The following is a 26,264-nucleotide window of genomic DNA, read 5'->3' as shown; positions in this document are numbered from 1 at the left end:
GCGACAGAATACCAAGATAACGTTGAACAGCAGTAAAGTTAAGTTACAGTCGAGTCGAAGATATTTATTGCCATTTCATCACAAGACACAAGGAAAAGTGGTAGGTGAGTGTTTCGTATGTGGATCAATATTCTTTGAGTTCAAGTGGTTGTTTTGAGGAAAAGGCATGTTTCGAAACCAAAATTATTGATGATTTTTGTTGAGGAAAAGGCATGTTTCAAAACCAAAATTATTGATGATTTTTGTTGACTGCCTTTCAACCCTTTGACGGACCCATGGCCACTCTTTTGTGAAATTGTTTTCAATGAAACATGAATGTGATTGGGATTGATTTATTCAAATAATAAGTTTCCCTCTGATCAGAGAGACATTCAGAGCTATGTGTCATTGTATATACTCAAGCGAATGACAACAATTAAACGGTTCTAAAATAGATACGAGACGTTTCAGCCACATAGTGCCTTCGTCATTGGATATATGAATGTGAATTAATAGGTATAAAGCTACTTATCATAATCAGAACATGAAACATTGTGATATGATCTGATATATCAGAGGCCATATAATCAGATGTTCAGATGCCATACAATCAGGTCATATAGATCAGATGCCATGTAACTAGTAGAGAAGTGGCTGGTTACATTTTTGGGTAAATGTGAAGATTAAGTATGGTAAAGATAAAAATTAACCTGACCTAACCTTACTTACTGACCTACAACATTGAACCTACCAACCTGCAACCTACCAGCCTAAAGCCTACAACCTACATCCTTTAACTACATTTAACTACATTCTACACATATCTGACTTTTATTCACTTAAAAGCTGCCCACACCAGAAGTCTCACCAACCATTTGAAGAAAAATAGGTATGGTATTGGTTAACACCATAAGTACTGGGCATGAATAAACAGTAGTTACTAGTTAGGCTGCCTCATTACTTTTCACATAAGATTTTTGTGTGGCTAGCCATATTCCTAAGTGGCCTCAGGCTAAAATTGACCATTGCAGTCAATTTTTCTTCTGGTCCGGCTGGTATTAGTGCAGTGTACATGGTGTCCCTCTTACCCTAGTAAGGCAGGATGCCCAGTAGCAGTCATCCCTTACAGAACACACAAGAAATTTGAAATGGTCATGTTCAAGGATTCAAGGTCATTGCTCTACCAATCACAGTTTTGATATCAATAATTGACAAAGAATCATCTTAGATCATGATTTCATGGTATATGTACCTATCTAAGTTACCTGTAAGATCTCTGCAAGTCCTAGATCCTGGTTCCTGGTTGGTTGCTAGATGCTGTGAAATCATTGAGTCAGCACAATTTTTCATGTGACATTTAATGGACTCATAGATCCTGTTCTGTAGTTTGCTCAGAATCCAAAATGATGAGACCCAGCACACATTTGTGCATATGTCTGCTTTCTGACTTGTTTCGTTGTATGTTTCTTTCTGCTTTGTTTTAGCTCACTGCACCTTGAACCAAGTGAAGACACAGTGTGTTTCTGTCACACTGGCAAGTGTATTGAGAAGAATCATGGGCTCAGCCAAAGTTGTCATTGAATACTGGTGAGTTAGATGCATGTTTCTGTTGTTCATCAATTACTTAGCCTGTGCTTGTTTTCATTGTAAGTCAAACATATGCCAGACCCACCAATTAGTCCAGTAATCCTAAGATAGATTTTCCCTTTAATCAATCTTAATTTGGAATTGAGTTAAAGGCACACTGGGGGCCAATGTTTGTGTTAATAGATTTCCCTGAAATATATATATTTTGTAAGAATGGGTCTATTTGTAAAAGATTGCTTGAGCTTTGGTCACATTTTGATGGTTTTGGGTGCTGTGCAAATTTTACTTTGTCAATGACGATTTTACTATGTTTAAGCTTGACTAAGATGATTTCAATGAAATGCTTGAAAAAAAACAGAGCCTGAGCTAAGCAGTGTGAGTCCCTCAGCCCTGCCTACACTAGTCTGGTTGGCAATTTCCCAGTGGTCGGAAAAATAATAGACGTGAAACCTAGTCCTGCGCAGGCACGGCCTGTCTCACTCAACAGGCGTGCTGTTTATTTACACAAATGTTTGGTACTGAGCAGAGATCGTTGCTAATCGGTCTGAAATCCGTCCTTTCCGCTGTGTGGCCGCCGTCGGCACAGCTCCGGCCGCCCCAGGGTTCGCTATACGGCTCCGATTCCGCGGGCGATTGTGCTGACTCGCCGGTATCCCGGAGAGGAATATTCCCGCTTTGCTGAGCTAGTGCAATGTCCGGCGGATCTAGAGCGGGCACAAAGGAGAGCTGCAAAATACGCCGGTCCGGAGTTCGTGCTTTATCGGTGGATCAGAACGGTGTTTACATTGTAACTGCTGACGGGTCGACTTGACTTTCAAACCCGACTGATCCGTGGATGATGCGTGATTATGCATACTCCGCGGGGGCAAGGGCCAAAGTGTCCTCAGCTCCTACTCATCTGTGTATTATTGATATTATGTAACACTCATGCAATTCACTTCTTCAAATTCTTTGTCTCTCGTTATTAATATCGTACTTGTCACTTGGTTTATAACATAGCAATAAACGTAAAGCTGACCGATCACCACCGTCACTGCTTTTAACTGTATGGTTCTCTCAAAAGGCGCGGTTTAGCGCCGTGAGTGGCGTTTTCCGCCGATCGCCCCAATCCAGGGCATTTGTGTTTTATTATGACAAGTGCTGCCTCTGGCTACCCCAGCTGTGTTCTGTGGTTCACTGTGGTACCTTATAACACACATGGCCGGTGTCGTGATCCTACCCCGATCCCCGCTATCCCTCCCACATCCCTCCCGCCGCCCGCCGCCCATCGTCCAATGCCAGGCTTCCTCTGCGTGTGCATATGTGGTGCGTGATGTGGACACAGCTGGTTGAACGAATGTGGGATGGCTAATGTTTACGATGATGGCGTAGACTGTACGTTCAGGCTGAGAGCGCAGGCCGGTTGTCGGAACAAAGGAACTAAGGGTAGCGTAGCTACCTGAGAATGCCGTGCCTGTGTGGCAGGTGTAGTGATTCCAATTTTATGTCGATTTTGTGTCATATTATCCGGGCAGCCTAGCCACGTATAGCTAACCAAAATCTCCCCGGACACTTCCTAGAATGCCCCGTGCCATTGGTTCTTTGTGTCTTGTTCTCCCACCACCGCGTCCCGTGTTCCCCTCTCGCCGTGTCTGCCGTGCGCGCTGCTGACGCCGCGGCGGCCGTTCCAGCGGCGGGTGAGGGTACGAGCCGCAGTTCCGGGAGCTGCAGGCCCTGATCGGGTCCAGCGTTCCCGGCGCTGCCGTCGACGGCTTCGTCGGTCGCCAGAGTAAGTCTGCCAGCCGCGTGTGCTGTGAGTAGCTAGTGGCTGACCGGGCCGGCCGGCCGTGTCCTGTTGCAGCGGCGGATGAGGGTACGGGCCGCGGTTCCGCGAGCTGCAGGAGCTCATCCAGAGCAATGTGCCCGGAGCCGAGGTGGAGGGATTCGTCGGCAGACGATGTGAGTGGCCGCTGGCGTGGGTGATCGGTGTAGAGGAGGGTGGTGGGCGGAGAGACGGTGCACACCTAGGTTGGAGGGTGGGGGCTGAACGGCAGACCGCGCCCGGGACAGAGAAAAGATACGGACAGGGCGCCCGGATTGGGGGGTTGAACAGGCATCTCACTGATAGGCTTTCGGATAGTTGATGTCAGAAAAGTCAGTCTTGAAGTGACCAAACGCATGGCTACAAGTTTTCGTTGTATAGATATTTGCATGACCCTCTAAAAGCGTTGGTAATAGACGCATGCACGTTTCCGTCAACTACGATCACCTTATTATGTGTAATGTTGTGCTTTGTTCTATGGTTTCCAGAATTAGATGATTATTTGATGGAAACGCGTATTTCAGATTTACCGCTCTCTATAATGTCCATTTTTCCGCAGGTCCGCCTTTTCCAACATGGCTGTGTCTTCATAAATCGTGACCTGAAAAATGTGATCCAAGGTCATAAACGTCGAATGATGATACCTTAACTCTCCCCGACACAGGGGAGCTTATGCAACTCCCTAAGGCTTTCGTGAATATATCTAGACGTGCCGAAAGCCGAAATTTGCCAGTGTTTTACATTCATCCTAATCGTTTTGATTTGAGTGGGATTTCATGCCTTCCAACGTATGTCTTGGTGTTGCAATCTCGATAATAAGTGTTAATTTGTATGCCATATCGACTAAATAAGGTTCTCTGGGTCCAAGGTCGAGTTCTTGCAAGGTGATGCATGGTAGAGGCTATGTAGATATTTTCTTACGGATTCGACTCAGTCATTTTAGTGCTGGCTTTTTATTCTGGTCATAGTCATTTTATTTTGCTTTTTCATGTGAACCTGTGACCTCTTAGGGCAGGTAAATAGCCAGAGATCGGTTTCCCGGCATCGGTTTTTAAGCCGGCGAAAATGATCGTAGAGCTACGATTTTGACCACCTTTTTGACAAAACAAATTACTCATAAAACGGTACTCTTCTGTAATTTGATTCTACCTGAGGAACTGCCCTTAGCAAACTCTGACTTCTGTTTCCACCTTTCGCCGGCAGCGTCGTTTGAGGTCAAGGTGAACGACCAGGTGGTGCACTCCAAGCTGCAGACCATGTCGTTCCCCGACTTCAAGGAGGTGGTGACGGTGGTGAAGGAGGTGTCGGACGGCGCCGCGCCGCGCCAGGTGGAGAAGATGCAGCCGGCATCCTGCGTCATCGTCTAGCCGCCCGAGCTGGGACGGAGCGGCGCCCGAGCCGCCCTCTGGAGCGAGGCGGCCGCACTGACATCTGCAGGTCCACCGCGGCACGGAGCGGTACAGGGAACGGTGAACGGCCACGGATGCGGCATACGTTCGTCGGTCTGATATTTACGGATCGGCGGCTCCTTTGTCATGAAATTGTACACGTCATTTGGACACCATTCAGATAAGATGTCAGTGTATAATAATTCTTGTGTCTTCTTAGTTCTGACAACCGTTTTTGCTGATAGTCTTTACAGCTCTTGATCTTTGTATTTTCGGCCAAAACGGCATGTGAAGGGACTAAGCGAAGATATCGTTTTCTGCTCATTTCACACAAATGGTTCAACGATGAATTTTGCCTTTTATCAACGTCCCGCAGCCTGTGTCGTGCTGTTTCCGTGCCGCGGTAGCCGCTACACTCCTCTACTGAGGGCTGCTGCGGCGCTGTGTCTGTCCGGCGGGGTGCCAGCCCGCCACCCTGTCCCCTGGGACCTCTGCGGTGACCCAGGCCGCTCCGGCGGATGACCGGCGACCCTGAAAGGCTGACCGTGTCCGGGGGTCGCCGCGAGGAGCGCCAGAGCCGCCCCGACCGCCGCTGAGGTCTCAGGAGTACAGACGTGTGGAGCTAGTGGGAGAATATAACCGTTTATTTTGCTCGTGAATGTGATGGGAAACATGATATTGGGAGTGAATTGCTCTTTGGATACTGATTTAGCGTACCTCGCTGCCACCGATCTGAATGCAGAGAGAATTGGTGTCCGTCTGTTACGCAGCCGTGTGTGATTGATACTACGTCTTGGGCTGGTTCGCAATGAACGTAGAGGGAACTAGACCCTTTTTACCGTCCAATATAATTGTTTGTAGTATGGATTGTTCGCTCTAAGTTGCATGAACTCAGCATACCTACAAGGGAATCCCAGCAGTCACATGCCTAACTCTGATGATATCGATGTCACAGCTCAACGAACCTCGACAGAACTCTTGACCAACGTGGTCGTTAGACGGATAATACATTTTTACCATTAGTTGTTGCGTTGTGTGTATCGTTTGTGTCATTTTTCCCCATCAGCGAAGTGATGTCCTAGGTGTGCACGAATCGCAGCGTTGTGTGCGAGCGAATGTGTTCGTTGAAATTGCGAGTGCGTCCAATCGCACGGTTGAAAAGAGGCGTAGAACTGACTGACTGAAGAGTCATTGGGCAAATGACTGTGTTAGGACTGCTCTCTGTTTGACACCATCCTCACGCCCAGCCAGCCGTAGCAGCTGTCTCTTGTCGCTTTTGCCGGGGCGGGGTAGACATTCGTCTGCGGTCTCAGGACTCTGCAAGGCTGTATCCGAGAACGTGATAGGAGGGAGGCGTGGTTGTGGAACATAATGTGTGCCATCTCGGGAAAGCTAAACGATCGTTTCACTCATCTAACGTTTCACGTTTCTGTGACATAAGAAAAAGTTCCTTTTTTCGGGGCCAGCCGTTCTTCAACGGGTTGCGGGCTACTCTCGTGGCTCGGGGAGTCTGAGACACCGGAGCTCGGTCTTCGGTGCCACGGGGAAACGGGCGCAAAGGGAGGATTTTTTACGGCCAACACGAGGAGCGATAGGATCCGGGACAGACTGGTGGGATATGTGCTTTGGGCGGATACCGTCAATTATCCATTTACAAATTCCAAGGTTACGCTCCGGCGAGCCACTTTGATACGGGCCCACAGCGGCGGGCAGTGGCTTTCTCGAATTAAAAACCGAAATATTTAGGCAGCATGTCTTCCTACATCGAAAATGGGGAAAAATGTTATCTGCATGTATTTGTCACCAGGCGTATGATTGCCGATACCGCTCGGCTTGAACCCCGCGCCCGGCGACTTCGTGTGAAAGTGCTCGTTGAGGTCGAGCTGAAACGGCCTCGGTGCAATAATTCAGTCGAGTGCATTTGTAAAAAGATTCGAGGAAATTCCTCTTAAATTTACGAAGCAATTACATGCACGTTTGACTAAAAATCTCAAAGGAAAAAGAAAACAGAAAACCGATTATTTCGGACGAGTCCAACAGACTTCACAGGGGGGGTGGCCAAATACAGCCAGCGAACAACGCGAACGGTGCCAGCAGCGCGAGTGAAATGCCTGCAGCGTAAACGCAGGATGGCGCAGTTCGTGATGTGTCGTGCGTGATTTTCATCCAATCTCACAAGAGCTCATCTTCCATACTTCACATCTATGACTATTGTTTTGTAATTTCAAGGCATTGGTAAGTTATTCTTTTAAAATTGGAGACATTTGAGCAATATGATTGGATTGGAAGTCTGTTGCTCTTCCATTCTTCCAGTGGCCTGAAACCGCAAGGTTATTGCTGCTTTTGTGTTTTACAAGGTAAAAACCAGAAAAACTACATCTAATTGCCATTTTCGGTTAAATAATGGTTTCAGATGCTATTGAGTTCTAAGAATATGCACTTTTTTGCAAGATGCATGCCAAAAAGCTATCTCAATTTGATCTCAATTTGAAATGCATTTAGTGATAAAAATAAGAGATAAAGCAGGTAAAACATGAGTTCAAACCCTTATTTTATATCTTAAATATTAGATGAACATAATGTTTGGTAATTTTATCATTAACAATTTTAACATGGAAAGAAACCAGTGCTTCCCAGGTGAAAAAATCTTACAAGATCTTGCAAGAATCTTCTCGATCTTGCAAGATCTTATATGATTCTGAGGACAGTCTTGCAAGACCTAGGGAATCTTGTACAAGACTGTCCCAATCTTGCAAGAGTCTTGTAAGAATGCGGTGGTTTCCTTGCAAGAATCTTTCTTGCAAGATTCTGGCAAGTCTGTTGGTTACTTCATACTTGTAAGATTTTTTTACAGCTCGCTGATCGGTCATGACCATTGATAAGCCTCATACTAAAGTATGAGGAGTACCTTGGGATTGGGAGAAATGCCTCGCCCCGGTGCGTTGATAAGTTGGACTGGACATTTCTTCTCAATCTGCAACCTACCGGGATTTATTCACCTAGTCCTCAGGACGTCACATCTCATTATTAGAACTGGCGGGACATCAACATTCGAATGTTGTTGTCAACATTGTCCCGATATATAGGGAATTACGAATTGTGAATTGATCCCTATAAAAGAATCGATTCACTTCATAACTCCCAAATCCCTTCATAACATTCTCAGCTTAATTTGACGCATTACTGTATTGTATTATTCGGGGACTTGAGCGTGCATTTGTGCGCAGTGGTGATCTTTGGAGACTGTACCGACTGGAATTTAGCGACCACTGACCGTTTTAGAGACCGTACGGTCGGCGGCGGGCGTCCCCTCCCAGTCCCGATCCTCGCCTGGGGCGAAGGCCGGAGACGCCGGAGAGGGGAGCGCGCGTCGCGCGCGCCCCCCTCCGCCGCATTCCATCCGTCCCATTCACTGCCCGCTCGCGATGTGCGGACGGCTGACGGGGGTGTCGAGTGTGTGCCGTGCGGTGTTGGTGTCGTCTGCCGTCTCCTCTTCCGACCTAAAGGTAAGGTTCTGCCATGCTGTATTGCTGTGTAACAATATTCTCAATATTTTCAGCATTACAGAAAAAGCCCCGAAACGTTCACTCAAAAATAGCTGATCGCCTGTCATTCTTGTGCATGCCACAAAGGGAATAGTGCTGACGGTAACGTCATACGGTGAAACTGGGCCCAGGGATAGTAGATACGTGAGGATGATAGCTATGATATGCTGAATTATCTTTAATCGAAAATGAGCCCCATCAATTCTAGTTTTTGACTGAGAGGTACTGGCTCACCTTTTCACATCTGGCTTTGGATATTACCTGATTATATAATGGCATTTCATTTCAGCATTCGAGAATCTCGGCTCACCAATAATATGCGATGCAAGGCTCGACGGGCGACATCCTCGCTCAAGATGTGTACGAGTATAGCTGGATGCAGACGGAACGTCGGCCTCGACAATCGTGACATGACGTGACGTCAACGGTGTGATGGTGTGATGTGACTGTGACGTGTGGATGACTCGAAAAGTAAAGGGCTGTTCATATGTGCATTCTCAGCTATACATTTTTTATGAATATATATTGATTTTGACGTTTACGCTGGCATATTATCCATTTCACTTTGCGGATTTCGTACACATGGGTCTCGACATGAATACAATCGAAACAATATCTTAGGGCAACGATGTGTCTGGAAGTCTTGCACAAGGCTTGCAAGTCTTCGATAAGACTTCCAAGTCTTGCTGAAGATTTGTCAGAGTCTTAGCAAGCCTTGTAGAAGGTTTGCAAGAGTCTGGTACAAAACTTGTTGAAGTCTTGTACAATACTCTTGCGACAGTCTGGTAAGACTCTAGCAAAAGCTTTGTACAAGACATGCAAGAGTCTTGTACAAGACTCCTGCAAGATTCTTATACAGTACACGTAAAGTCTTACAAGACTCTTGCAAGAGCCTTGTGCAAGACATGCAAGAATCTTGTACCAGACCAGCAAGATTCTTTATAAGAATCTTGTATAAGATGTGCAAGATTCTTGTAAAAGATTTGCAAGAATCTTGCACCAGACTTGCAAGATTCTTGCACAAGATTTATTAGAATCTTGTATAAGATGTGCAAGATTCTTGTAAAAGATTTGCAAGAATCTTGCACCAGACTTGCAAGATTCTTGCACAAGATTTATAAGAATCTTGTATAAGAAGTGCAAGATTCTTGTAAAAGATTTACAAGAATCTTTTACCAGACTTGCAAGATTCTTGCACAAGATTTATAAGAATCTTGTATAAGATGTGCAAGATTCTTGTAAAAGATTTACAAGAATCTTGTACAAGACATGCAAGATTCATACACAATATCTTACAAGAAAGTGGGCCAATTTCTTGCAAGATTGTCTTGCATAATAATGCCTGACAATCTTGTAAGATTTTTTCACCTGGGTTTAGACCTTTTACAACATTTTTTTTTTCAATTCAAGGAAAGCTGCAAAAAAACCTACATCTTGCTTTCTATTTTCCACATTTCCATTGCTATCCTTAGTGCATTTTTACATTTTTAATAGCTTATTTGTCAGTTTTCATTATTGCTGCTCTTTCTGCCACTAAATAGTCACAAATGATAACGGCTGCACTGCGCAGGTACTCTAAAGAATATCCTGTGTTGGTGATAATGCAAGTGGTAAAGATGTGTAAAATGTTGATTTTGTATGTAATTTGCTCCTTGAGACACTGTTCAGCAAACTAGCATTCAGTACATACATAAAGAATACCTGGAATTTAGAGGTGCAACTCCTTCCACTGAAACCTTGCTTGCTTTGCTGGCAGGAACTGATGGTAGGAGTACAAAAATGTGCATATTCTACCTCACTGCTCTGTGGACAACTAGGTGTGGGTAACAAGATCAAGTAAAATATATCACAAAGGATCTTTCTTTCCTCTCAGGTCAGGTCTGGTTTCCAATGGTCCAGGTATTTTCACTTCCACTGTCTCCTAAACCTAAACCTGATTTCAGGATTGCTTCTCTGAACAGTACTTCATTTCTATGCTTCATGCCCACCTGCAGCTAAGATTCAGACAAAATTCATTATAACTGCAGTGCATTGTCATAAAGATCAAATGCTAGTCCTTGATCTCACTTGATTCTTGTGTTCATTGCTTTGATCCTAAGTAGGTGTTGAAAGTGCAAAATATTGTGACAATGCAACGTTTTGTTTTTTTTTAGATATCTGCTATCCTTGATGTTTGAAGGTGGGTCCTGTACAGTTAACTGAAAGGTTTCTTTTTGTTCTTCCTTCCAATACCCTATCCACTCATCTCCCTCCTATCAACCCCATCCTATCTCCCCTTTGCTGATTCTTACTTCTCACTCCTTTCTCTCCTTCAGGTGTGTTCTAGCTCTCTCTTTCCATTCTCTTTTACTCACCATCTCAATCTCCCTTTCTCACTCCATTTCTTTGTCCCTCATTTCCTCCTTTTTTCCTTTCCTCCTCACACCATCTCTACCCCTTCTTCCTCTTTCTCTCCCTCTCTCTCTCTCAGTTCCCATTTCTTCATCTCCTCTGTCAGTTTCCCTCTCTGGCAAACATGCTCTCTGTTTCTTTCCTTCTCTTTCATTCTATTGCCTCTCTCTTTCTGCTCTCACTCTCTTTCTCTCTCTCTCTCTCTCTCTCTCTCTCTCTCTCTCTCTCTCTCTCTCTCTCTCTCTCTCTCTCTCTCTCTCTCTCTCTCTCTCTCTCTCTCTCTCTCTCTCTCTCTCTCTCTCTCTCTCTCTCTCTCTCTCTTCTCTCTCTCTCCCCCCTCTCTCTCTCTCTCTGTTTCTCCCTCCCTCCCCTCCTCTCTCCCTCTCTCCTCTTTTCTTTTTCACATCCACATTAACCCATTCACTTACTCACTCACTCACCCACTCACTCACCCACTCACTCACTCACTCACTCACTCACTCACTCACTCACTCACTCACTCACTCACTCACTCACTCACTCTTGGCTTCTTCTCTCTCACACTTTTTCACACTCTTGCTCCTTTCTCACACTCAAAAATTCACTTTTTCACTCACTCTAAGATACTCTCCCCCTTTCCATTTGTCTTTCCCTCTCTCTTTTTTATCTCTATTCCTTTATTCCTCCATCTCTCTTCTTCCCTGCTCTCCTCTATCCTCGCTTTCTTTCTCCTTGACTTCCCTTCTCTCTCTCTCTCTCTCTCTCTCTCTCTCTCTCTCTCTCTCTCTCTCTCTCTCTCTCTCTCTCTCTCTCTCTCTCTCTCTCTCTCTCTCTCTCTCTCTCTCTCTCTCTCTCTCCCTCCCTCTCCCTCTCTCTTTTTCTCTATTCTATCACTCTCCCTCGTCCTCGCCCTCCTCTCTCCTCTCCCTTTCTCCCTCTCTCTCCCTCTCTTTCTCATCTCATCTCACCTCATCATCTTTCATCCTGCTCAGCATCCAAGGCCCAAAATATTTATATTCTACCCCTTTTCCATTGATATTGTGACCCTTTCTTCCTCATTCTGACAGCTGATTCTGGGCTGTGACCCCGATTCTGACTGCAGACAGACTCTGCCACTGACTCCCAGTCTGACTGCTGGGTTTGTCTGTGACCCTGACCCTGATCCAGACTACTGATCCACTGATTCTGACTGGAGAGAGGAGGGTCTGTCTATGACCTTGCTTCTGGCTTCTGGATTTGACTGTGACCCTGACTACTGATCTGATTCTGACTGGGGGTCAGTGTCTGTGACACACACTGTCTTAGTCTGTCTGTTACCCTTACCACTGACCTCTAAATGCTGGCCTCTGACTTTTGACCGCTTACTGACCCCCTGTCTGTGCCGGCAGGCGTGCAGTGAGGCGCCGCCACCATGGTGCTGACCCGACTGTCGCACGCCGGCGGCTCGTGCCCGCTGGGCAAGGACAAACAGGACGACTGCTACGAGTGCTCCTCCGAGGAGAGCGGGCCCTCGCAGCCGGCGCCGAGCGGGCGCGCCCACCTCTTCCAGAAGCCGCTGCCGCCCAAACGCGCCGTGCCCTTCCATCTGCTCGACCTGCCCGTCGAGGTACTGGAGAAGATATTCTCCATGCTAACCTTCGGCGAGGTGTCCCGACTGCGCATCGTAAGTGGCTCTTGGGCGTGAGGAGGGAGGCTCATGGGGGCTGGAAACGGAGGTGGGACGCTTTGAGGATAATTCATGTTTCTTTATGTTAACATATTGTTTGAAACCGTTTTCAAGTGAAGCGGTTGAATTTGTATGAAACTTAGTTTTTTTCTTCTTTTTTCGGTTTTCTGGTTTGGCGAATTTTGTAATCAGTCCATGCCATTCTTCTCCAAAGCAGAGGTTCAAGTGTATCGGGCTGGGCGCGCTGGCGCCCTCCCTGTCCGCGAGGTATTTGCGTGGGCCGGCCGTGAGCCCGCAGAGCCGGCCCGTATCCTGCAGTCGGTTATAAATCGTGACATCACGGGAGAGCCGGCCGTAAGCCAATCAGCCAGGCCGTGACTGGGCGCCGGCCGTCCGATCCACTCCGCTTCGCTGGCCGCCGGTCTCTAACGTCTCCTCGCCAATGTGGGGTCCTCTCCTTAGCTGAGCTGCTCAGTTGGGATTCCCCATTGAAATCAGGTATAAATATTGTATGCAGGCTAGCTGAAGTGCCTATCCGAGCTGCTTTGGGCCTGTGTAGAGGTTTAAGGTGCGGAGGTAGCCAATGTAGAGCAGCTGTAGGCCTGTGATGTGTGTGCCCGCCGTTACATAGTTGGCGAGTCCGTTACGAGATGATCTAAGTAGAAGTGATTGTTGAGCTGTCCCCGTTTAAAAGTGGCCTGTTTAGACAACCTATGGAGGTCCGTTGGAGCTCGTTCTATGCAGAGTCGGTTATGTTATGTAGAACCGCTGGCTGTCGCTGCTGTCCCCTGTGCGAACTACCCGCTCAGCGGGACGGAGGACGCCGCGGGTGGGACGCGCGCGCCGCGCGGTCCGCCCGATATGCCGGCCTTGAGGCCGGTCGGTGCCGCTGCACGGTGCACGTACGGCTGTCGCCGGCCCCTCCCCTCTGCCCTCCTCGCTCCCTCGCTCTGCCGGCCGGGCCAGGCACCGTGCGCCGCGCACAGTCACGGAGCCGCGAACACGCACCCTGTGGCCGGCCCCCGCCCCCGCGGCCGGCACTATCGACAGGTCCCGGTCTAATTTCATTCTATCCTGTGGGAGACAAAGCCACGTCTGAGGCGGCTTTTTCCGCGCCGCAAGCGGAGCTCCGAGCTCATTGGCTCGAGTTGTCTAGTGGAGTGTTTTTGTACAGCTCGGGTCGCACCGTTTGGTCGCCTATCGATCCTGCGTTATGAAAGTGGCCCTTGAGCCGGTGGCACGCGCGGTCGTGGGTCACATTAGTCCGACTGGGTGGCCGCCTCGGCCGGAGCGGCCGGACATTGAACATTCAGTCGGCCGGGCCTCATGGCAAATGCACCAAGCCGCGCCGACCAGGGTCCGTTTGGTGGGCTGGAACTATGTGCTCCTGCCGAGTTAAGTGCCCGCTGCGTGCGGGTGGCCATCGACGACCGGAAGTGACGCCGGAACTGTGCGAGTTTCACCTGTCTGTTGCCTGACACTCGTTATCTTTGCACGCAACCGATTACCTGGCTTATTGCTTTTGTCTTCATAGATTTCAATTAAGCTGTGGTGGAATTTTTCAGATATAACTTTCAAAGGATTCGTTTGCCGTGTTCCGCAGCGATGGCTTTATTGCTGTTTGTTTTACGTCCACGGCTCTATCGGCGGGTCGGTATCGCTGCATTCCCGTCACTGCGCCCCTGTGGGCTGTCTATCCCGGTGTGTACCCCAGTCTCGGGGACCGCCGCGGCCCGGTGTCGATATCGCTGGTGAGCGGTCGGTGGCGCCGCTCGGTCGCCACACTCCACGTGCCGAGCCCGAGCGGTGCTGTCACCTGCGCTGACATTTGGCCCGCTGATGACGGGGTACCGGAGGGGCGCCGTGACCGGCACGGTTACCCGGGCCGGGCCCTTTCACCAAACGTGGTCCGCGGTCCGCGGTCCGCGACTCGTGATCCGTTGTCTGTGGTCCGTGATCTCGCTTAAATCTGTGGATCATGGTACTACGTGATTCACGTTCCTTGATCTTTAGTTCGAAGTTGAGTTAGTTGCCTGCACTGAAGTCGATAATTTGAGGGTATTCGGTCTATGCTCCGTGATCTTAGTGAGGTCTATGACCCGTGGTCCCGTGTACCCCGTATTAGCTTATCCTCGCCGACCCAGCCCAAACACTGAGCTCAGACTAGGATGTGCAAGCTCGTGCACGCCGCCCTGTCACAAGCTGGAACACGCTGTCTGGTCACTACAGCCACGGAGTTTTCCGCAGCCCGCACGGCCGGCCCCGGTCCAGAGGGACCGTCTGGGACGCCTGGCCCGATCGTTCTCAGTCTGACCCGCATGCGTCTCGCCGCAGAGCGTTGCATGGGAGGCTGATTGGGCGATAGTCGGGCTGGAGGGGTGGGGAGGGAGGCTGTTTTCCTCCATTGGTGTGCAGCGCGCCGCTCTGCTCTGCAGACGGAGCTGCAGGGACGCCCACGCGGCGGCCGTGTCACGCCGATTCGTACTGACGGGCCGTCTGCGCCGCTCCGTACTGAAGGGCTAGTCCGTACGGACGGTCCGTACTGACGGCCTGTCGGCGCCGGTCTGTGCTGACCGGACCAGCCGTGCCGTCTGTACTGTACTGTTTCGGTCCGTACAGGAGCCGTGTCATACCGGGCCGTACTAACGTGCCGTGTCACGCCGGTCTGTGCCGCTCCGTACGGACGGCCGTCTGCTGCTCCGTATTGACGGGAGGAACTGACGGGTCGTATCACGCCGCTCTGAACCTGAAGGGCTGCACCGACGGGCCGTCTGCGCCGCCTGCTCCGCCGTCACCGGTGCGCTGCCCCCGTCAGTCGGACAGGGTCAAGCCTCGCCGTTCGACACTGGCCGGGGCCCGGTTAGAGGCTGCTGAGCCGGGGTTGCTCACTATGGGGATGCATACAGTCACAATCGGAGTTTAAGCCCCAAGAACAATACGCTATTGCCTATTCAGAAGGTGAGGTCACAGAATGTCTCATTTGATGCATGTTTTCCGTTCACTTCTCATGCTACAGTCCACCATTTTTGTTTGCATTTTATCGATTACTGTCTGATGCTCACTATGGGCGCAAAGTGACCTTTGCAGTCGGCGCACCCTAAAGCCCCCAATAAACAAACAAACAAATCTGATGCTCACTGTGAGAGAAAAGCTGAAAATTTTGACGATCTTACGGCTCCCAACTTTAGATGATAAACGCTCAGCTTTACCACGGCTGATGCCGTATTTCTCCACTCCTATTTTCCGATGTTTCTAGGCGATCGACCTGGTGGAATTCCCTGCGCCGTTTTTGCCGCCCTGCTGCCCCGGATAATTACCTCCGAGCACTGCTTTGTTGTCGTGCTGGCCGGTGGCAAGGACTGGCCGTTTGGGGCCGGTCGGCCGGCCCGACCGTGTGCCGCGGCCCGTCCTTGGCCGGACGCTTGGCATCGTCCCCACTTCCCGGAGCGCCCGGCGCGGCGGCCTCCGCGGCTCGGCGGCTCGGCGGTCCCCGGTGTGAGCTGTGCGCTCCTCTCCGCTGCCGTCCAGTCAGTCGGACCGATCCCGGCTTTGATGTGACCCCTCCCCCCCCCCTCCGGCACCGAGTCGGCCGGACGTCCGTTCGACTGACGAAATCGTCCGAATGGTCGTTTGCTACGTATTGCTTTTGTCTGACAAGGTTAAAGGTTTTTTGCCTTTTCTCGGCTTCTCAATGCCTCATTTCTATTCGTACACTGCAAGCATCGTTCAATGTTTTTTAACATTATCGGATTTGTCTGTACTACATCTTATTGAAATCCACAAGGTTATATGACGCAGTGAGATAAGAATCAAAACACCGAAGTATGTATACTGCACAGCAGCAATACGCCCCGAGTCCATGTGGTCACATCTCGTATGGAAGCCCCGCGACTACCGCTGCCGGAATCGGAGGCGATCCTGCCTTATCATTATCGGTGGGCGTCGAGGGTGATGTGGCGCCCCTCCCACGCGCTGAATGAACCAGCATGGCTTCGGCCTATCAACGAAACCAGGCTGTCAACCCGCGCTGAGCTGTCAACGAAACCAGACTGCGTCAGATTTCCTATGGCATGCCTCGGTGCGCATGGAAACACGCTCGTTGTGCGTGCGCGCTGCAGTATGCGTGGGTCCCGTTAGGCTGTGTAAGGTGACACTTCAGGACTTTTTCATCGTTTGGTTACAGGCTGCCAAGCCTGGAAGCGTCATGCACCACAGCAATAAGGTCACTCACTCCTCAGGCCAGCTAGTGAGCAGTCAAGCCTTCTGGCTTGTTTTCCGACTTACTCAGCGTCTGGCAGTTGACACCTGTCTCGATTGTCAGACACCCTATCCCCCTGATTCACTGAAATATTGCGACACAAATGCCTCGCCCACGTGCTGTTCATTGTTCAATCAGCCAACACCTGAAGCGTGATCGGTCGGAGCACACGCTAGAAATAGGACGCCGTGTGGTGTCGGTCTCGGCGGGGATGCGGCCGGTTGATTTGCATCACGGCTGCGTGGCTGGCCGGGCCGGGTGAGGGAGGGTGGGGCGGACGGGCGGCCGCGGACGGCCGGCCGGTCCAGTTTCACCGGGCGCTCAGCTCACGAGCGGCGGCGCCGGCGGCGCTGGTGGACCGTGCCGCCTCTCCTGCCTGCAGTGTGCCGAGTAACGGCTCCGGCCCGGCCCGGACCGGCCGAGCGGTGGGGTGGGCCCGGCCCGGACCGGGGCGGGGAGCCGCGGAGGCAGCTCTCAAACATCGGAATGGATAGCTGCTTACTGCTGGTATAAGGGAAATTCCACATAATGGGGTACCCATCTGAACTCCATTGCAAAAATTGACTGACCATGCACAAATTGACGTGGGTGTTACTTTTTCATATAAAGGACGTAAAATTCCCAGAGTGAAGGTCTTACTTCAGGTCAGTGCTATCTTTTTGTCTGGTCCCATATTCACATTGAACACATTATCGAGCTCGGCGGGCTACCCCTTCACAGTCGCCTCGTCATAGCTTCTCCCGTCCCACTTGCTGAGCCGTCACTACAGAGGCTTGTCCGGGCTTTGAGTAAAGCCGGTCGGGGGACCCGCAGCTTAGAACTTGCATCACTAATCTGACGTCGAGTTACCGTTATTATGTATCCCTTTCCCCGCAAAGCTAGACTTGTTGCCAAGCCAATCCCAGCCTGGGCTTTTGGATAATCCTATGTTCCCGGTTTGCTGTTTGTATTTGTCTGTGCGACTGAGAGTCAGTCCTGCGGATCAGCTCGACGTGTAACCCGTGCCCTGATGTAATTAGTCGTACTGCCCGTGACATGACCGGTGTTGTGCGGTGCTGCACACGATATTCCCTTCTGGGAACCCGGGAGCCGACGTGCAGCGCTGAGGTACAACAGCATGGTCATTGGTACATTAACCTGCACTTAAGACTGGTCACCTATTCATGGAAGTTGTGAGCAATATTTTCCACTCCAAATATGAACCATCTTCGCAGTTGACAAAATTAACTTGGTACTGGTCTTAAACGTCGAAATAGCATGCAGAGTTCAGTTCACAGAAACAGCGCTTAATACACCAATGCCAGGCACCAACTTGATAGATTTACTAGACCGAAGAATACCGAACCATTGGATGGGTGGATTATCTGATACGCTGATCGCACACATCGATTCCGCGCCGGGCATTGATAGGCCGTTCCGCTTATGAACCGTCGACTATCTGCCCATGCCGGTCGTACGACGTACACCCTCTGTCACATACACCCGGATCTACCTCGCGTGAGAATGCACGATCGAAGCAGAGCCACTGGCTTGACCTTAATGGGTGCTCATCTACGAAAGGATCGTTGGGCTGCACTGCAGATTGCGAGATATTCCCAACAGACAACCATCGCATTCTGCGGTGACCGTGCATTGGTCCGTCAAAGGATGGACATTGAAGGCTTCATTGGTGTAACACACATGTGTGTTATGACAATAATATATTTTGTTTTTCATTCTTGGGTGGAAAACTCGTCTTTGGTGGTCGTGATCCCGTGAGTTGTTGGATTCGGGTCGTATCGTTGCTTGTATCAGTTCGGTCTCCTGACGCCCTATTCGCCCCAGCCCTCGCTGCTGGGTCCTCCCTCTCCAGTCTTCTGCTTGACCCCGGTCTTCTTTGACCATCACTGGTAGAGTATGGAGAACATGCGTTTGCGCCGCTCCCGCTCGTCGCCTCCGACCCTGGCGGAGGTGAGGTGGCCGCGCCGGCCGCCGGCGGCCAGGGACCGGCCGGCCGACCCGGCGCCCGACGAGCCGGCGCGCCGCCCGGCCGGCAGCTGCAGCAGCTCGTTGTCCTCTTTGACGCGCTGCAGCAGCCGGCGCGCCGTCTCGTGCAGCGGGTGCCGGCCGGCCAGCGCCTGGTCCAGGTCGGCGCCCTCCACGCGCGGCTGGCGGCGGCTCTCGCGCACCGCCGCCGCCAGGCGGTCCAGACGGGACGGCGCCGGCGCCGGTGCCGCCGGCCGGCCCGCGCAGCCCACGCCGCGCTCGGAGCCGGGCTCGGCGCCGGCGCCGGCCGACCCGGGGACGGCTGTGGGCGCCGGACCGGCGGCGGCCTCCCCGAGGAAGCGCTGCAGCTGGGCCGCCCGCCGGCGCTGGTCGAGCACCGCCGGCTGACACGAGTGGCCGGTGGGCGCCGGTCGCCGCTCCTGCGGTATCACCGGGTGCAGGGTGGCCGGGTGCCGGTACTCGTAGTCCAGCGCCCGGTACAGGCCCGACATACTCAGCGGAGGCAGCCGCGGCTCCGGCGGCCGGGCCTGGGGACGGACACGGAGGGCGGTCAGCAATCACACTCAGTCGGGCGCGGGATCGGCCGGCATAGAGTTGAGCTCATGCGCCAGTCATGGACATTTGATTTACACTTGGTTTCGTCCATGACGTGCATGAGAACGGAAAATTGGTCACATTTTCCTCACATGACTACATGCCTATAAACTGCATCAAAATTTAACCACAATATGTTGCAACACAGAGCGATCAATGCAGCAACAATACGGTTCTCTGACTGAAAGCCTACCTTTGTCATGTTTACTTTGGACATATGCCCGGTTGGACCGGTCGGCGGCCGGCCAGTCTGCAGGACCGGATCGGGTAGGGCTGGCAACTATCGGCAGACAACGCAGACGGCCGATCGATATCAAAGGACCCGAATATCGCCGACGGAATAATGCGGATGGGTTGATGTAAGCGGGGATCTTGCTTGGTTTCTTCTCTCGGGCAACTCTCGGTAGGGCCTTGCTCTCGGGCAACTCGGGCAACTCTCGGGCTCTCGGGGTTGGCAAGAAATGGACTGCGTTGAATTTTTGACACAGACCAGCTGCTAAAAACGTGCATGAACTGTCGTGGCTACTCTGAAATCATGCGCCAGTTCCAAATATAGTCTTCACGTGACCATTTTATTGGGCGTTGTTGGCTTGTGAATGCCACACTATCAGAATATAGCAATATGTTCGTGATTAATCGCCGTGTTATCGGAAAACGTTGGCGCTGCGTTGGTGTCGACTTTTTTCGGGTGATGCTGCGCCTGGCAGTAGGTGATTAGGTGACATTGGGGTTCTGGGAAATGTCCGAGTATGCACGGCACAGAGCTGGTACTCTGCAGCCTCTGCACTTCGCAGCCTGCCGCTGTTATCGACAAAAGTTCCGCAAATGATTTCAGTTTATTGGGTGGCCGGTCGACCAACTAGTTATCAATACTCTAGAGGACTTTGTGACCTTGTAATGAAAGTAATGATTATTTTCTCGCCGTGTTTCAAGATGAAGAAGTTCTTTGTGTACGCTGTATTTCCGGTTCATTTGTGTTTCCGTCTAAAAGTCCTACCTAGTCTTACCCGCACGTTTTGACTCTTCCAAGCGTTGCTAACATAAACGTCTTTTTCAGGTGTGTCAAAAGTTCAACTCTGTAGCTGGCAATTCACTCACAAAAACATTTCATCTGCTTCAAAATCAAACTCTGCAGCGTTTTCATGCAATCAAGGCTCAGGTAAGTTGCGCAATGCCCGCTGATATCATATGATAGAAGTAGGCCAGCTGGTGAATGCTGAAGCTTGCGTAGCACTTACTTTTCCAATACGAGTAATATAAAGAATCCCCGCTATGACGGTGAAGCGCGCGACCGGAGCTGCCGGCCGGTCTGTCGGAAGGTGCCGTCGACCGGGAGATTTCCAGAGCCGGTGCAGCGGGGTGCCTGTTTTGCAGCCACCGCGGCCCTGTTTATTTGCCGTGCCCTCGTCATGGTGCTCGGGCGACACGGCACAGGACGGGCCAGACAGGACGGCCCCCCGGCTGCTGTGGGCCCGCCGGGGAGCTGTGACCTGTCTGTCCCCGACTAGCCCTTATCTCAGGCGCCCTGACCGCACCCAGCCCCAGCACTGAGCTCAGTCCTTTCCCGCCCCTGACCCCTGCCCTAGTCTTTGTCTCGGCGTCGTCTCCCCGCCCGAACCTTACCCCAGTCATGCTTATGTCACCTCTCCGGGTCGTCATGACTAGGTAGAAGAATGACCATGTTGTTTTCACTATCTCTGCCCTGATTCGTCGTCACGATCGCTGATTGATTACTGCTCGGACACGATGGGGACCTGTCAGTAACATCGACTGGGGACAACAGCCCTCTGTTTGTGATATATCGGTGACGTGACCGCTCAGTACGGTACAGCTGATCGTTCCCAGCCGCCCGTCATGGGTCGTACATACACTACGCCTAATTTACCGTCAGACGGAGTTCTCGGAATTCAATCTACGTAGATGCATCGCTGCTCGATCTACTCTTACCGACATAGCACACCAGTTTCGCCCCGAACTATCCCTTGCCACTTCTGCATTGTTCTTACATGCGATCCTACATACTTTACTGCCCTGTGAAATGACTAAGTCTCATTAAATATCGTGCAGCTTCACGCCCCTTCCCGGTGTCTAACCCGCCTCCCCGCCCGGTCTCCAGATGCCCCGGAGGGAGTCACTGCGGAGGCGACATCCTCTGGTGACCCACTGCGACATCATTGAGACGCTGAACATGCGGCTGACGCTGCTGCAGATGACGTTCGGCAAGCACATGGAGCGCAAACACATCTGCTTCTTCGCCGGCGAGGTAACACGCCTGGGAGAGTGAAAGGCGTGCTTCCGGATGATTAGATGGTGTCAGTGGCCGGTGGACTTGGTAGATTAGTTGTGGGTGGTGGTTTTGTTGCTATTATCATGCGCGGAAGACTGTTAAATTGCAAAGGTGACGAAGGCTTTAAGAACGTCACTCCACTTTGTCAATTTCTGGATATAGTATTTTTTCTCGGCATTTTTTTCTCGGCAAATCTCGTCCATATTCATTGACGATATCTGCTATCTTCTGCGGACATTTCTCTGTCTCCCAACCCACAATCTCTCTCCGTCTGTGTCTGTGGTCAGATCCTGGACGAGGTGATCCAGGTGATGGGCCAGCTGAAGTCGCAGAACCGGCTGACGATCCGCATCACGGACGAGCTGTCCGACCTCAGCACCATGGCCAGCGAGTACTTCAAGGAGCACATCGAGCGCCGACTGCCCGACCTGCTCTCGTTCGGACCAGAGGAGCGCTTCAGCTATCCCAGTGAGTGTGGGAGGGGGATATATAGTCTGAGGAACTGCGGAGAGACTGACAATGGCGGTCACCGCAGCTGTCCCACTGAGGGAGGGGACGGAGAGAGAAAGATGGGAGAGAAGTTGGTGGACAATGGCAGTCTAACTGCATTTACTTGCAACAGGGAGGTGGTAATTGGCAGCTTCTCTAAGGAACTAGAGGGTCCTTTCTCTCCTTGGTAGGCTCGCCTGTCCCATGGCTCGACTCTGCATGTACCATGTCTGGCCTGCATCTCCCCTGCGGCACGCTAGCTTCGGTCCGTCTCCGTATATACCGCTTCTTACCCTACCTCCCCCATGTACAGGCTCGCCGGGTCCCGGCTCGACCTCCGCCTCGTCGGTGGTGGACAGCAGCGTCGGAGGAGACTGGGACGTCTGGGACGAGGACGACGACTTCATGGGCAACGCCGTGCTCAAAAAGAAAATCGGCAAACTCAGCAAACAGCTGAAAAAGTACGACCGCTCACCCCGAGTGTCATTTGTGGTAGTGTGTTGGAGCCTAGCAGTAAATGATTTGCGACTTGAGAGAAATTTCGTGCTGTACCCTATTCCTGGCGGGCTCCGCCGGGACAAGAAACTGGCGGGGGGGGGGGCCGATTCGGCCCCCCCCTTCAGATCTCAAAAACTACACATCGCAGCGAGGTCAAGGTCAGGTCATTCATCAATGAGGTTGTGGGGTATGGTCATGCTGCATACCAAACGACGCGCCTTGACCAGGCGAGCAGTTTGGTACCACTTACAAGTCTTTAGCACCATCATGTCGTGATTTATTGACAGAAAAAACGATTTATGACGTCACATGACCTCAGATGACCTTTGCCGGTGCCCCTGTCAATTAGCGGCACCAGGATCATCACCGATGAGATAATCTTCCATAATACTGAAAGAACTGGGTGGTTTTGACTCGTTTACACGAAGCAGGAGGCGTTTCAATATTTTCCCATAGGCTTGCAATGTAAAGGTCACGAGTCTGGCCTGACCTCAGGTCACAGATATGAAAATTCTGAGATATAAAAATTGCACATACTGGTACCCTAACTAAAGCCTGAAGAGAAGAAATTGATCGGTCAAAAACTCTAGCTCTGGCGTGATTGCAAACTTTTCTGAGGTAGGGTCGCCAAACCGCCTCTGGTGACCTGACCTGAGGTCAGATCAACTCAAAATTTTCAGAAATGTTGCGTAAAAGCCTTTGAGAAAAAGTCAGAAAATTTGAGCTTCCTAGCTCAAAGCGTTTGGGAGATATAACCAAAAAACCTCAGGGGGGGGGCTCCTGAGGCCCCCCCCCCCCCGCCAGGAATAGGGTTAACGTAGTCATTTGCAAGCTGTGGGCTGGAAGAACTGACATTTGTCCTTTGTAGCTGGTACATTTCTGTCGCGTTTGCGGACTACCTATTGACCCACCTTCTGGCGAAAATCCACACTACTGTTTCGGATCGCCACTAACAGATGTCTCTGGCGTCGGCAGGAGTACGGCCCAGTTGACGACCGTGAAGAAGGAGATGCGTGGCTACAAGACTCGGGTCGACGAGCAGGCGCGCATCATTGAAGACTACAAGGCGCGTCTCGAGGACCACGACAAAAAGTTCGACGAGAGCGCGCGCAAAATGACCACCATTCTGCAGGTCAGTCCGCCCGGCAGGCCGGCGGAAAGTCAACCGGGTCGGTAGAGGGGACAGTCGTCACGTTTGGCCGTGAGATAGAGTGGTTGCCTGAATAATGGCTGTTCAGATGGGGAATGGTGTAATGTTACCGGGCAGTAGAAGGTGGCCGCCCCGACCTTTCAACTCCTTTCCGATGGGATTGTTATCCTGTTTCCAACCATCTGTATCCGGAGCGATTCCCGGAACACACAGGGCATTTTTTGGACGGCGGCAGTGGAAAGACGGACATTGGGTATTCTCCCGCGAGACATATGGCCACAGGGTCCGACACATTGTCAAAGAGACTTCTAAGCTGTGCTTGTTGGTGGACAACTGAGGCTATTGTTAGCGATTTGTCTCAGAAGGAAATTATTTGTTTCGCGATTGAATGGATGGTAGACGGGAACCGTCGTCTCGGACCATTCTTTTCTTATCTTCGCTCATTGTATCGTTATTTTTTTTTTTTGCCTTTTTTACATGATAGTTATTGAGTTTGATGAATGAGATCGATGATCTTCAGGGAAATCCTGGGCGTTTCGCTTCTAGCGACCTTATTAATCGCTCTCTAGTCTCTGATGTCTCATTTATTACATTAATGCTCCCTTTGATCACACCTTACGGGTGGGGTACCAAGGTGGTACGCTGCGTAGCTGCGGTAGGCGTGCCTTCAATACACCTTTGATGCCATTTTTGTCTTATACACCCACGGATGTAATGCACTTCAGCCTGGTTAATGCCATAGAGCTCAGCGCTTTTCACGACAGCGCCAGTCCGCGCCCTGACAGCTGCGTTGTCAGCGGGTTGTATTGTCACGGAAACCAAATCATGCTGTGAGCAGCCGCCGTCATGATATTCCAGTGTCTGAATGGGCTGCCGCCGGTCTGAGTCCATCCCCAGTCTCTCCGCTCCGCCCCGACCCTCCCCCGGCATCTATGACCTCTCGGGGGGCGTCTCCTGCCTCCCCACACTCCGACGTCTCTGTGTGCGGTCATACGCAGCATATCGGTCCCCGACCGGTGCTGGCCGCCGGTGCCGGCTGGGTCCCGGCGGCGGCAGCGACCCCATCGCTCCCCGGCCGCCCATGCCGGCCGATTGTTTGCCGTGTCGTACCGTGCCGCCTGACGGGGCCGGACGGAGCTGTACTGAGCGGCCGCGGCAACCGCCCGGTGCCGCCCGTACCCCTGTCCGGATTCCTGTTTGAGACGTGTCAGAGCGGTGGGCTGTCCCGGGCCCCGGCGCTCACCGTGTGTTGGAAGAGAGGCTGGGATGATTGTGGTGTGGCACGGGAAACACTAAAACAGCTCTTCAGCTGCTGTTCTCGGAAGCGTTGAGGATAATATGGGGTGCCGCGATTTTTTGTTATGGATCGGAATCATGCGTATGTCATTGCTTTCATGAGGAAGCTTTTATCCAGTTTAGGGCTTCTTAGCCTATCTGTCTTTTTAATTCTCGGGGATCGCATACGGGAATGAAGTACGGCCTTCGGCACCTGTGTATTCCAAAACGTAAATTATTAGTATTTTGAAGCCACGGCGTGCATGTATTCCCCCCGTTCGGAGCTGACTGGCGGCGGCCGTCCGTGCCCGCCTGTCCGCCAGGAGCTGAATGAGTGCAAGACGGAGCTGCAGTACTGGCGCTCCCGGTCGGCGGCGCCGGGCTCCGAGTGCTGCGCGGCTGCCGCGGCCGCCCTGGAGCCGGCGCTCGAGGGCCCCGGCCTGCCGCCGTCGCCGGGCGCCGCCGCGCTGGAGCTGATCGCCGACGTGCCGATCAAGTCTCCGCAGCGCTGGGAGGCGCCCGTGCCGGCTCCGGCGGCCGACGAGCAGCGGCACACGGACGACTCGGAGGCAGAGGAGGGAGCCGAGAGCAAGATCGAGACGCGCAGCAAACGGCGCATCGTCGACAGTGACGACTCGCGCCGCTCCATGGCCGCCGCCGCCGCCGCACCTCGTGCATGGAAACCGCGGAAGCGGGTGAAAAACTAGCCTCCCAGCGTGCGTGCGTCGGCGTATCATTTTTCCCAAAGGTACAAACGATCGAAATCAACACTCACCTCACCAGTTTCGGGGCGGCGGGCTCGCCCGCGCCGCCGATGGACACGACCGGGACCTGACGTAACGGAGCGCCGCCGCCGGGCGGCACAGCGGCCGCGCACCTCGGCCCGCCCGCCCGCCCGCGCGCGGCCGGCCGGCCGACGCGGCACCCGTTTTTAATCGTTGCGTGTGTCCGCCTTGCGACCCTGACCGCCTCACCGCAGCGTCATTTAGTTAGAGCTCGACTAGTCTTGTACTTTAATGTCACTTAGGAAGCGCTAGGTTCTGGATCGAGGGCGTCGCTGCGGCGCAAGTGGTCAGACAGAGGACCGTGCATGAGACCGGCGTGTGGCTCGTGCACAACGTGCTAGGGCGCGCGAGGGACGCGCTGCAAATCTGAGTCATCCGCTCGTGTCAGTGACGGCAATGTATTGTTGTGGGACGGCGTTGGTCGCCGTGTGTAGTGTGGGCGGCGGGGTGGGGAGGGCGGAGGCAGACAATGTCTCGCGATGTTGGGGGGACCGGTCCCGGCCCGCCCGCCGCTGTACAAGGCGCAGCCGGTGCGGCTCGCTGCATCCGACTCATCTCATAGGTTGGTGGGCCGAGGGGCCGCAATAAACGAGGTCGCCTCGCGCA

At 52.0% G+C, this 26,264-nt stretch overlaps 2 protein-coding genes across 7 annotated transcripts; one reads left to right on the top strand and one right to left on the bottom strand.

The window, feature by feature from the left end:
• The first annotated feature begins 73 nt into the window (after positions 1–73).
• Positions 74–26,264, top strand: LOC122383019 (F-box only protein 28-like). 6 transcript variants are annotated; one of them, XM_043369066.1, is made up of 10 exons: positions 74–100; positions 1,464–1,566; positions 3,237–3,334; positions 12,059–12,333; positions 20,232–20,333; positions 21,291–21,437; positions 21,749–21,929; positions 22,264–22,411; positions 23,424–23,580; positions 25,197–26,264. In XM_043369066.1, the coding sequence occupies exons 4-10, from the start codon at positions 12,082–12,084 to the stop codon at positions 25,578–25,580; spliced, it is 1,371 nt and encodes a 456-aa protein (XP_043225001.1). In that variant the 5' UTR covers positions 74–100; positions 1,464–1,566; positions 3,237–3,334; positions 12,059–12,081; the 3' UTR covers positions 25,581–26,264. The 6 variants fall into 6 exon arrangements, with proteins under 6 accessions (XP_043225001.1, XP_043225004.1, XP_043225003.1 ...); XM_043369068.1 differs by lacking the exons at positions 74–100; positions 1,464–1,566; positions 3,237–3,334 and adding exons at positions 6,841–6,990; positions 10,057–10,173; XM_043369067.1 differs by lacking the exons at positions 74–100; positions 1,464–1,566; positions 3,237–3,334 and adding exons at positions 8,081–8,261; positions 8,590–10,173.
• On the bottom strand, positions 17,893–19,617 carry LOC122383020 (translation initiation factor IF-2-like). Its single transcript, XM_043369072.1, has 2 exons — positions 19,368–19,617; positions 17,893–19,107 (listed from the first exon to the last, which is right to left on the bottom strand). The coding sequence occupies exons 1-2, from the start codon at positions 19,389–19,391 to the stop codon at positions 18,478–18,480; spliced, it is 654 nt and encodes a 217-aa protein (XP_043225007.1). The 5' UTR covers positions 19,392–19,617; the 3' UTR covers positions 17,893–18,477.

The sequence above is a fragment of the Amphibalanus amphitrite genome, unplaced genomic scaffold, assembly GCF_019059575.1.
Source record: "Amphibalanus amphitrite isolate SeventyFive unplaced genomic scaffold, NRLGWU_Aamphi_draft 000153F_arrow, whole genome shotgun sequence".
Classification (NCBI taxonomy): Eukaryota; Metazoa; Arthropoda; class Thecostraca; order Balanomorpha; family Balanidae; genus Amphibalanus; species Amphibalanus amphitrite.
This window is presented reverse-complemented; position numbering and strand designations above follow the sequence as displayed.

What these genes read in the sequence shown, in the direction of transcription:
- LOC122383019 (XM_043369066.1), top strand. Translation starts at nt 12,082, where the DNA reads ATGGTGCTGACCCGACTGTCGCACGCCGGCGGCTCGTGCCCGCTGGGC. An exon ending in TCTGCTTCTTCGCCGGCGAG is followed by an intron (nt 21,438 to 21,748) that starts GTAACACGCCTG and finishes GTCTGTGGTCAG; the next exon opens with ATCCTGGACGAGGTGATCCA. An exon ending in GGAGCGCTTCAGCTATCCCA is followed by an intron (nt 21,930 to 22,263) that starts GTGAGTGTGGGA and finishes CCCCATGTACAG; the next exon opens with GCTCGCCGGGTCCCGGCTCG.
- LOC122383020 (XM_043369072.1), bottom strand. Translation starts at nt 19,391, where the DNA reads ATGTCCAAAGTAAACATGACAAAG. An exon ending in CCAAAGTAAACATGACAAAG is followed by an intron (nt 19,108 to 19,367) that starts GTAGGCTTTCAG and finishes GTCCGTCCCCAG; the next exon opens with GCCCGGCCGCCGGAGCCGCG.